This window comes from Hypomesus transpacificus, chromosome 14 (genome assembly GCF_021917145.1).
Source record: "Hypomesus transpacificus isolate Combined female chromosome 14, fHypTra1, whole genome shotgun sequence".
In the NCBI taxonomy this organism is placed as follows: domain Eukaryota; kingdom Metazoa; phylum Chordata; class Actinopteri; order Osmeriformes; family Osmeridae; genus Hypomesus; species Hypomesus transpacificus.
Window position 1 is genome coordinate 7,485,451 of NC_061073.1, and position 12,169 is coordinate 7,497,619.

Consider the following 12,169-nt stretch of genomic DNA (forward strand, 5'->3'; position numbering starts at 1 on the left):
CTTTTGTAGGCTATAGACATGTGAACCCAGCAGCGGCCGGCTCATAGAGGGCACTAGGGTGCCGCCCCACCACTGCTGCATCACATTCCGACCTGAAACTTAATTTAATAAGACTTAAAAAGAAAGAAAAACATATCTAATGAGTAAAGTCAATATCATATAGCTAATAGAATATTGAATCTGCAAAAAAATGTGGAAGAAAAAAAGATATACGTTGTCTAAAGTTAGCTGATAGGCTACGTATTTCCGGCTGGGCGCAAGTAACTTGCGCCCAAGGAGCCCCATTGACTGTCGTTATAAGTTGTACATGCGTAGTTCGCTCCTCTCAATGCAAGAGATAGGACCTCGCCGGGGCGCAGAACACCTGCGCCCCAAACTGCTGATTTACCAGAGGGCTTGTCAAATACATTATGATAGGGCCCCTTATGTATGTCACATCCAATCACATCACTCATCGCATTTAAGAAGTTGTTTATTTACGTTGTCATGGTGTTCTCTCAGAACCGAACTTGTAGCTACCATAGCTCTAGCGTTATACAACTAGCTAGCTAGCTAACGTCGTGATGGAAACTTGCAATTCAGTGAAGTCGCTTAAAAATACGCCCTTTAAAAAATAAATGTTGGACCTGATCGGCGTGACCAATTTTCACCCTACGTCACACGACTGTCAAGCTGGCTCAATTCCGAATGTCGGTTGCAAAAGACAAACTTCTCCCGGGTACAGTATAATACACTTGGAGTGTCGATCAGGTCATCATATATATCTGTTCACTGGATTACAGGGCTTGACATTAACTTTTTGAGGCACTTGTCATTTAGGCAAGTATATTTACTTTTTACTTGTCAATGCACTAAAGTCACTTCGATACCTTTTATATAGCCTGACCAAGTGATCGGGCAAAACTAGCCTGGCTAACGGAGGTCGCTTCCTCAGGCAAATGATGAATGAAACAGGCTTGTTTAAAGAAATCCGAGAAGCTGGCTATCTTCAGCAGGCTCGTTTCTACGATAGTCCGCCCTGACGTTTCTGGTGTATAATGGAGTGAAGTAAGCTACAACATTGTGTACACTACCAGTGAGTGAGGCTATGGTCAAAAACTGTGTAACGGGACACAGTCTCACTCAGATTGCCAGTTTAAACAAATCAGAAAAATAATCGGACCAGCTGGCTAACAGCAGAATTCCAATCTCTCTTGAAAGCTGCCCTGGTCAACTTTTTAGATGTAGAATTGACTGTAAAACTGTAAAATTATGAACTTAGTGACATGAGTCATGACGTGAAGACATGCCGTTCGACTATACGGTCTGTACTGTACCGGGCGACATTCTCACTCAAATTTCAAGACTTTTGTGACCCAAATCAAAATGTTAATGCGACAGATCAATGGGGAATCGCTTTTTCTCTTATAGGCTGTCCTCCTCGAATTTTTTGGTCTTTTTAAATCAAACTATTTGTATGATCCGTGTGGTCCTTTTGCCATTTAAATGCTATCCTTTCCCAGTTTTCTGCAGCCACATAGTGCGCGCATCCCGAATATTTACAAACAAAAAATTGGTCTATTAATTCAGCAACAGTCGAATGACAGGGGAAAACACGTTATCACTTCAATTGACAAATTAGTAAATACATTTAGGAATGCACCAAAATACTGCTTTCTGCTGTTGAGACATAATTTTTTTCCCCGGGGGGGCATGCCCCCGGACCCCCCTAGCAAGGCGAGATACTAGCCTAAATATGCTTGTAGCCCCCCCTGGAAATAAATGCACCAGCCGCCACTATGTGAACCTTTGGTCCCTTCTCAGGACAGCTGATATTCTGGATCAGAAAGCTGTTTTTTTCGACCTGTCTGAGTAACCCACCCTATGCGCAGGCTAACTGCATTAAAATCGTATGCCTTTCAACCTATACATTAGTATGAAGAGCCATGTGAAATACTTTGAACCTGCTACATAAAATAAATTTCCTTAGGTAATCATACTTGGGTATATTTCCTCAGAATGCGATGTCGTGGAGCAAGACTGCTGGTTTACGTTCGTTACTATACGGTTTGAATGACGAATTTTAAGGATTTTGTGTTGAAAATAGCATCTGATATTTACACAGATAACCGACATTCTTCTCTTGAATTCTATAACAAAGAAGGTATAATGTGAGACTTCTGTTTCCCCTTCGTTTGATTGCAATATCAAGACGAAATCCTTCACTCTTTTGATTCGCGCGCTCCCGCGAGGGGTTGCCAATCCAGAGAGTCATGCATCGTGTGATACAACACCCGGTCTGCCCGTGCCTAAAACCGCCCCTGCTGTAACGCTAGATGGTTTCAAACCACGAAGAGACATTATTGCACGTTTGGGGTAGCCTATGTAAGACGGTTGCTACCTTCTGGTAGTAACCTAGGCTATGACACAAGTAGCGCATGTTCGTGGTGGTGGACCACTCTTAAGTAGCTTACAGTCGTGGCAGTGGACAGCAGCCGTTGCTGAAAAAAAGACCTAGGCATCAGCGACTCGACTGCAATGGACCTCGTACTTCCAGCTATTCAACAGTATATTCACTTTCTATTATTACTTTTTAAATAGGCTGTAGGCCTATATGGAGCATATTTTTCGTGAACGCACCAACTGTTGGAGGACTTGAAAGTCAGTCGACTCAGAAATTGTATGCGAAGTCTTTTCTTGACTGACCACGCGTTGTATAAATGCCCTAAATGCCTAGAATTGAGAAAACGCATCGAACTTCAGATGTAATGAATCTATTTAAGAGGAAAATTACTCGGCTAAGATGGGTAACAAGCAAACGATATTTACTGATGAACAGCTCGATGCTTACCAGGTAAGAACCCGAACATGCTTCTTTTTCAGTGAAAATTAAGATAATGTTCAATGTAGGCTGCTGCAATGGTGTCAATCAAGCCCTCAAATATGTCAAATTTGTCAACAGCCACAGTATTCTGGAAAACAATTTACAATACTTAGCAAGGGTGGTTATTTAACAAGCCTCATCAAAACGATTAGCTCTCTCCCCCTATAACTGCATTTCTGATGGCACCTATTAGGATAACATTTGTGGGCAAACGGTTGTTTCCTGTTGTATTATATATGACCTTTATTTAACCAGGTAAAATCAATTGAAAACCAATTCTTATTTACAATGATGACCTGTCCGAGACAGGATTATGACAAACAACAGCCCTTAGATTTCTCACTCATCGTATTAAAATGTGGTTAACTGTCTCAATAAAGATGAATATTTGACCAGTAAAATTTCACAGTTTATTTTAATGGTAGTAGGCAAAGATTTCCCAAAAATCTTCATTTGGCAAAATCCAAATAACCTGACTATTTTGTGCAAAGGCTAATCTGAGCAGTTTGTTGTTGAATGGGCAGTTTTACAGATAAAGGTTTACAATTTGCATAAAGAGTGGTCAGTCACACTTCCCATTTCACAGCCACATAATGGCTAAATTATACAGATCCCTCAGTTTACTGTCTAATAGACATGGCTTTGTCTCTTCTCACACACAATATTTATTTTAGACAATCTTGTCATTTTGTGGTTTGTCTGGAATTATCTTGCATTTGCTGGGGCTGTGAATAAACAACATCTTATTCTGCACAGGTTTGTCATGCGATTAGATACAAGTTAATTATTGATGTCAAGCCTTCTGATGACATGCCTTGAAACTATATCCTCAATAGATAACTCAACCCCAAGAGGTTCTGGTTACTTCTACAGGTCTTAACCTGTATCTTTCTTATATGTTTCTTTCCTGCTCTTTCAAATGTTAGATGCTGCACATATTATTACCGTAGTTTACAAAGTATTTACACAATGTGTAATTTGAGTTTCCTTTCCCAATACAACACATAGTTTACATCAAACTGCAAATGGACAAACTAGCATATTGAAAACACCTGGGATTACACTACACCGGGATTACACTGGGATCAAAATGCTTACCTGACCAATATGACTTGTATATGACACTTGTAGTTTCTAACTTGTGTTGGACTAGAGATGGGTCTGTATGGCACACAGAGCACTGAAATTTCAGTGTGTCAGACTTTGAATGGACTGATTCACAGACTAAATAATTACTAAGTAAATAGGACTAGAGGTAAGAGTGGTGAAAATGTATTCAGTGCTCTATTTAACAACAATTTGTAGCTTGGCTTCACGTCAAACAGAATCATGATGTCCTTATATTTCAAACTAATAAGCAATTAACAATATTCAAATGCTAATGCACATGAATCCCAAAGCTGCTTGGATGGCCTTGTAGATATTCCTATGTTGGTCCTAAGATGGAATGCCAGAACAACAGTGAAGAGGGTAAACAGGGAAGCTAAATCTCTGGCTAATAAAGCTGTCTCCAGAGGCTGGCTGACTTGGCGGGGAAGCTGTCTGCTCACAGTGGGGGGGAGGGCAAAGGCTATGTATTGACATGAAGTATAAGGAGTTGTAGAGCAGACGGTGCCCACAGCAGGATTGTTTGTGCAGTGGCATGGATAGCCATAGACAACACCATGATCATATTCCCCTGGATCACCTGTCACTGTGGCGAGAGACAGGTGACAATACTCTGACACAGCGTCATCACTGTATAGAAGCATTAGCCCAGAGAGGGGTTGTTGTCGACAGCTGACCTTCTCAGACCTTTCTTTCATAGATGGGATTTTCTCAAAAGCAACTTAGGCTCCTTTCTGTAGACAAACAATGCAAGCAAAACAGCAACATGATCATTTATGTTATTTTAAGTTGTCAATGTTTACCAGTAAACCTGTAAGTATAGATCACTAGTAAATTCCTTGATGTATTTTGTTCTGTTTTGACCCTTTGTTCTCTTTTTCTTGCAGGATTGCACTTTCTTCACACGCAAAGAAATCCTTCGGTAAGAACTGTAGCACTTGCTGTTGCAACTGTAGCATAACTTGTACTGTAGCACTTGACTCATTTGATTTCCTCAACAGGGGCAGAAACTGTAAAGTGCCTGGTTTTTGTCCTTGTTTGCAGATGTTGTTGCCAATACCTTGGAGATACATGATTCAAGGGTATTATAATTGCCGACAATTGTGTTTTAGCTATGCTCTCTACATGGCTCACAGACTATTCCATTGATCACCTTGTAATGGCCAGTTACCTCAAAGGTAGGAAGGTTCAAACCAAGGTTCCAGCACAGTCTCTGAGAATATCACATTGGGAGAACAGATAGATTGCATTCTAGGCAGACGCAATTTAAATCTCTAGTCTTTCTGCAAGGGCTTCATTTCTTCATGTGGCTCTATCAGAATCTCCCCCTGGAGCAGTCTGCCAGCAGGCAGCAAAGCGTATAATTGACTAAACCACCAACAACCAACCACAACCGATTTTTCTTTTACAACACAAACATCATAGCAATGTCTGCGTAGCTTCCCTGACAGTGGCTCTGACTGGTCCCTTTCAGGACACCTCAAACTAATTCTATACAACCTGTATAAACAACAAAACTAGCCCTTTAAGTCGTAGCTGTAGTTAGTTACCCTATTTGTACAAGCCTCCCTTTCTTTAACAGTTTACTTGTATTGCTTTCCTGCATGACGTCATGATTGTCAAAACTAAACATTTTGGATTTCTGATTAAGATCAGAAAGTCAATTGATTTCTTTCCTCCGCCATACATGGCTGGAAAAAGAACTTCCAGTATGACAATATTTAGGATCGGTTCTGATTGTACTGTAAATAGACAGAGCAGAAGTTATAATTACATACTCTGTCACAAATAATACATTTGTAACCAGGACAATTCATCTACTCACACAATCAGATTAACTCTGGCATGTTTATTTTAGCCGATGGAGAATCTAGATACAAATGTAACTATACTAATTAGGGATGCACCGATCCAACTTTTTCAGTCCCGATACCAATACCGATGCCTGGGCTTTGTGTATCTGTCGATACCCGATACCGATCCGATCCCGTTGTTGAATTAATGATAAACTGTATACTTCCCACCTTATACCTTCCTTCCACCATGTGGAAAAGACTAAAGGCACCAGACTTTCCTAACTAAGACAAAATAACAGGTGTCATCTACTGCGTTCTTATTTATTTGTTATTTAAAAAACAAATGCAAAAATAGAATGTAATCAAACGTAGGTCCTATTAAAATAAATACAATGTAGCAGTAGAAACAAAATAGTGTATTGGTCAAACATACAATAGCAATCAAACAGCAACCAAACATTGTAAACATGTAAAAAATATTTGAATTCTTATTTATTTGTTGTCGCTGGTGTGTAAACCATGGACGTTTTTAGCTTGAAGCATTGCACCGTGCGGTGTACAGCTCGTGTCCAACCAGTGGACAGAAACTTAAAAGCAACATGGAGCGAGCCAAAGAGTTGGCTGTGTGGAGATATTTCACGCTTGCAACGCCAACTAGTTCGTCAGCTGTTTGCAAAGTAAATGTTTTGAGGGGTGGTGGTAGTACTGCAAAGTACAATAGTACCAATTTAATCAAGCACATCCAAAAGCACAATGCTAGGAGCACGCCGATTCCTGCAGCTCAACGACTCTACTATACGGTAGAATCTACAGTGTAAAACAAGTAGTGTAGCACATGTGATTGTTCGAATGCGGGTCTCACAGCGTAACGTTGCATATGTGGTTTCGAAAATTCCAACTGAATATTTTCCGATAAACAAAAACTATGCGACAAATGCTGTATGGCTTTAATATGTAGCCTACTAATGAGAAGGCTAACAGGTAACACTAGCTAGTAGCATTGCTTCGAAAATTATGCTTGCTGTGGGCACCGTCGGAAATATTAAGAACTCAAGCATCTAAAGGTTGCATGGATCGGCCAGTGGATCGGCTACATTTTCCGATCCCCGATCCAGCTATTTTGTCAATATCGGGGCCGATATCCGATCTTAGTATCGGATCGGTGCACCCCTAATACTAATACAGTACAGACCTTTTTGAGGTTTATCTAGAATGCTTGTTTGTCTTTAATATAATTATCATGTATCATAAATGTAAAATGTGGCAACATTTTAACACTATCTATCTCAGTCAGAAGGTTGATTCAATAAAAAGAACATTTTATTTTCAAAGGAATATTTCAACAATAACCTGAATATCTTTGGATAACTTAGTACTAGACTGTTCAACGTTCAACGGTAAGGCTCACAACACTTGCTTGTCTAGAATGAAGTACTTCTTGGAACCAAAAATATTGAAATGTACAGTAATGAAAATAGATGAGCTTTTCTTTGACACTTTACAAAGTAGACATACAGTAACATCATTCAATAAGAATATTTAAGAATAATTTGCCTCATCCATGTGCAGTAGTATTCTTTGTCATGCAATAAAACAGCTTCTGTCATCTTGTCCAATGTTCTCTTATACAATACATTATCGAACTTGAGGGACTCCCCTTTCATACTTGTAAATACAAATAGATTCTGCCACAGTTATTGATTCCACTATAATTTATGTTTTTACTCAAACAAGCATCCATTACTTATACCTATGGAATATGATAAAGACAGGTTGCTTATCTGATGGAATATATGTATTAGTGTTTACAGTGTGTGTGTTTGTGTGTGTTCAAGTTCAACCACAGGTACATTGAAATTATTTGTCCTGCTCCCTATGACAGTTTTCTATAAAGAAAGTCTTCATTGTAAAATTTAAATTAATTATTCCACACCTATGTGAACAAAACATTCTTATAAAAATGTTAAATGTTAGATTTATATAAAATGTACAAATATACAAATAAATGTATACTGTTTGTAGAGTGTGTGTGTGTGAGAGAGTGTTTTATTTATTTTCATCAACCATTATTTAACCAGGCAAGTCATTAAGAACAAATTATTATTTACAATGGCAGAAAGTGGCAAAAGTCACTTGAGGGGAAAGGGCTGCAAGATAAAAACAAATTAAACAAGGATTGTACGAGCACAACAGTAAATGCAAGGGGCAAAGGACAATGTGTTTGAGTGTGTGTAATGTTTGTGTGCGTATATATGTCTGTTTGGGTATACTAGTGTACACATGCCTATTGTTGTATTTTTGCGAGTTGTTTGTTGCTGAGAAAGCTCTTAAAACGGCTTTGCAATGTGAAATTGTGTTAAGTAAATAATGACCTGGAAGGTTCTACTGTGGTGTAGCAGGGTATATTTCCCCTAATCCTGTGAGCAGATCGTGTCACCTTCTGACCTCACTGTTGCTCTCAGTGTCATTTGGGGTGGGATCACATTCCCCACCTTCCTGGAGATCTGTAACGCTGAAACTTCTCGGAACTGAAACCTAAGAATGACAGTCCTTCAGAACATAGTTTTAAGTTGGGACTGTCTGATAAAATTAAAGTTGATCTTTCGTTGTGATTACTTTAGAATTTGCACATTGTATCAGCCTCAGACTCATGCTTAATTTGATATAATTTTCTTGTAAAATGTATGACATTAATTAAAAGGGATAAATTAAGTGAAGGTTGCTTGTGTTGCAATGGCTGTAAGTTATATTGTATGCAACGATGTAAGTAGGTAACAGTAGGTAGGTATTAGTGGGTAGCTAGGTATGTACAGTGTAGCGTGGTTTCCTCCTGTTAAAATATAAATACTTAATTTATCATAAAGTTTGGGGCACCACCCTAATATTGGTTTAGGACATTATGTAAGTGAAAGCGCGGCTGCGCTGCCGGGTCATGTGGCTGAGTCTGCGGGATCTCAGTCAAGTCGCAATGCTAATTGCGTTTTTGGTTCTTCTGTTGAAACGTCCAGATGGTGTCACGATCACTATAAAGTTGAATCTCAGGAGAAGCTTGGGGACGTTCTTTGGAACGCCAATCCCGATGGCGTTCATGCCATGGTTGCTTTCGCTGGAATCTGAGATTGATGGTCATCTTAGAGTTTTAACAGTCTCGGGTCAGACGTTGATTGGGGGAAGCTGGGTTGTCACCTCCCCCCTCCTTCCTTCACACCTACCAAAGGTGTGATCTGGTCTCTGGCTGGGTCAAAAGATCGCTCAAATATTGTTCTGGACATCTTGGTACAGTTAGAAAATATAGTTGAATGATTGTTTTATTATGAGAGCTTTGTGTAGATACCAAGAATTAACACAACATTAAAACATAGTAACAAACATGACACAAATATCCTTCTCATCATTCTCCACTTTGTACTTTTGTGGTAAAGGTGAAGTCTGAAGAACTTTCCTCAAAAGTTCTGATTACGGTATGTTCTTTGTTTAACTGCCGCCAAAACGGACAGCAAATGGTTGCTGGAGACGTGTTGTCTCAAGCAGGCCCTTTGAAGCTTGCAAACTAGCAGGAGGGCTGAGATTGGGGAGGTCCCGTCCCCTCAATTCTATGGTTCCTTTGCGTCAGCGTTTGGTGGGTAATCAGCATACTGAGGGTGTTACAAGGGCTAATTAGGTGTGTCTGATGTGATTGAATCACTCTTCAGGTGTGGCAAAATTTTGGCTCTGTGTGGTCTGCCTGACCTCACTACAACAGTATTAGTAGGTATTTAGTGTCAGTTGCAGTACTTTCCCAGATACGATGAGAACCATTCCTGAATGGCCAGTCTATGACCAACAGATTTGGACACATTCCAAGCACCAGCCCCTGCCCTAAGCGAGACACAGCAAAGTGATTGCAGCAAAGGAAGAGATGGGGTTAATGAGATGTCTAATGTATTTGTTTCTTATGTCCACTAAAGCCACTGCATATTCCTCAGAAGTAAGCCATTACAGGCTTTCATCTCCTGTCTTCAGAGCGCTGCGTCACTCACTGCCTCCAGGATCTGTTATACAGACCAATCTGAGTAGCACTTGTACACAACAGGGCAGTCTGGGTGAGCCCCAACTTCACTTCTACATACATGTTTAACAAACAGGTCTGCCCTGGGATAAGTTGGATGGCTTATCAGATACAAGAATCTCCATGAACTATTTTGAGGATCTTTTTGGTCAATTTATCTAGGACTAGATATTGTAACGTGGTAACAGATATTTATATGTATTTTTTTATGCTGCATTCCTGCTACTGAATATGTGTTTTTAGTCTGGATTGCTACAAACAGTGTATTATTGCCTAATCATATCAAATAATAATAATGTTAATAATCACATCAGTTCATCTTTGAAGCTTAACAATAATTTAGTGCTTATATGTAACAAACAGCTAGTGACTGTTCCTTTTCAATGACATTGAGATTGACTTTGATAAAAAGGCCAGCAGTGCACTGGAAACAAATGGACAATTACCAGAGACCCTAATGGAGTCGTGCACTTTATGACCTTCATAAAACACTCTGATTCTGTACCCAGCTGCACAAGTCTACACTATACAGTATTGTGACACCATCCGGCAAGGTTAAAGAAGAGGGGTGATTTGACATTGGCGCATTCAATCTTATTTTTGTACAGTACATTTCTATTAGATTCCAAATTTGAAACTCTTATTTTGAATTATGTCAAATGTTTACTTTGATATCGGAGCAGAAAATATGGTAGTGCTATAGTTTAAAATAAATGAAGAGCAGTAATCTTCCAATGAAGAAACCCCTCGTTTATTAATATTAGAGCCAGTCAGCAAATATACGGTCATAAGGAGGTATATCATTTGATGCAGTGTCAGTGACGCACCACCATCTTGACAGGTTTGTTTGAGTTTAACTTAGTGGGGTCATCCTCAAAGACCAATGTCCTTGAAGGTGAATAACGGTACCATGGGTACAAAGGAACAGGGAAGGGTTTTTCCACGGGCCAGAGGATCTCAGGGTCGCTGGATGAGTGGGCTGATCTAATGTACCAGAGAACAATGCTGCCCAAGTGACATCCTTGCATCGCTTTTAGACCTATTCAAGTAATTACAGATGAAAGTGATGAAAGATGATTTAAGACTTCTGCTTCTGATTTTTACTGGTTTACACAGTATGTGCATGTGCACAAGTGTGTGTATAATGTGCACACGTGTGTGTCGGTTTGTGTGTAATGTGTTCATACAGTACATGTATATTTGTTGTGTGCAGTTATGTATGTGAGTGTGTCAGTGTGCATATGTTTTATGCGCACGAGGAAGGGTGTTCAAATGTCCTGATTCTAGTATTGAATCTGTTGTATTGTGACTGTGTACTGGCCTGCCGTGCAACATAGGTCCATGTACTTTATTTCTCTGCTCAGAATGAGTCATTATCCCTCTCCTCCTGGCATACTACCAGGGCTCTCTGTGGGGAGTGAGAGACAATGGACAGGCTTTAAAGGCTTGGTTCCTCTGAATCAGCCATATCACTGACAATGTCCATTCGTCACTGACGATACATTTTTACAATTTCCAAAGGTTCCAAAGGCTAAATAAATTATGTTTTTTGTAATGGTATTGACATCTCAATGAGTGATGCGTACATGAAATTAAACAAATACGATTCAGTCTTCTCTAACATTCAGTTCCATGATAAATGTTGTCTGTTTATCCCCCTTAAATCACTTGGTTATTGCCTGTGTGCTGCTGGATCTCTGCACATCCTCGTGTTTAATGCATGTTAGCTGCTGGCCTGTATGGGGATTACAACTTCCTGCGTGGAGAGATAAGGAGGACTAAGTGAATGTAGCTGTCCTTGGGTACTGAGGTCGGCAGGTCATATTATACAGGAGTAAGACTTCTGGTTTGTCACAATCTGGTTTTCAGGTTTTTCTCAACAGATGGGATCAAGGCTTGATAACTTGCGTTTTATTTCATTTGCACATTATTTCTTTTTTGACAGGCGATAAACTATTTGAATGAAATTAGGTTCAGATACTGTATGTAATATGTAATTTTTGTATTTTTTCCTTGTTTTTTTCCAGGTTACATGGCAGATACCATGAACTGGCCCCACATCTAGTACCAATGGACTACACCAATGACCCTGATGTCAAAGTACCGTTAGCGCTGATAGTAGCAATGCCAGAGTTAAATGTATGGATATTTTTATAAACTGTAGTTTTATCAATAATGTATTATACTATTGTCAAGACAAAGTGCTCTGTGGTTAGGCTGAGTGACCTCATTGTGGATGATCTTTGTGTTATCTTTATCAATTGTATTGTTGTTGGGGGTCTCCTGCAATACAGTCAGTTGACGCTCAATAATTCTGGAGTCAGATAAATCCATTTTTAGAATATCAATGGAACA

At 39.6% G+C, this 12,169-nt stretch overlaps 1 protein-coding gene across 1 annotated transcript in view; it reads left to right on the top strand.

Moving 5' to 3' along the window:
• Window positions 1-2,234: 2,234 nt before the first annotated feature.
• Window positions 2,235-12,169, top strand: part of cib2 (calcium and integrin binding family member 2) — a 42,654-nt gene continuing 32,719 nt past the window's right edge. The window contains exons 1-3 of the mRNA XM_047033206.1: window positions 2,235-2,833; window positions 4,858-4,892; window positions 11,842-11,953. Coding sequence (XP_046889162.1) covers window positions 2,783-2,833; window positions 4,858-4,892; window positions 11,842-11,953 — 198 coding nt within the window. The 5' untranslated portion in view covers window positions 2,235-2,782. The remainder of the gene's footprint in view (window positions 2,834-4,857; window positions 4,893-11,841; window positions 11,954-12,169) is intronic.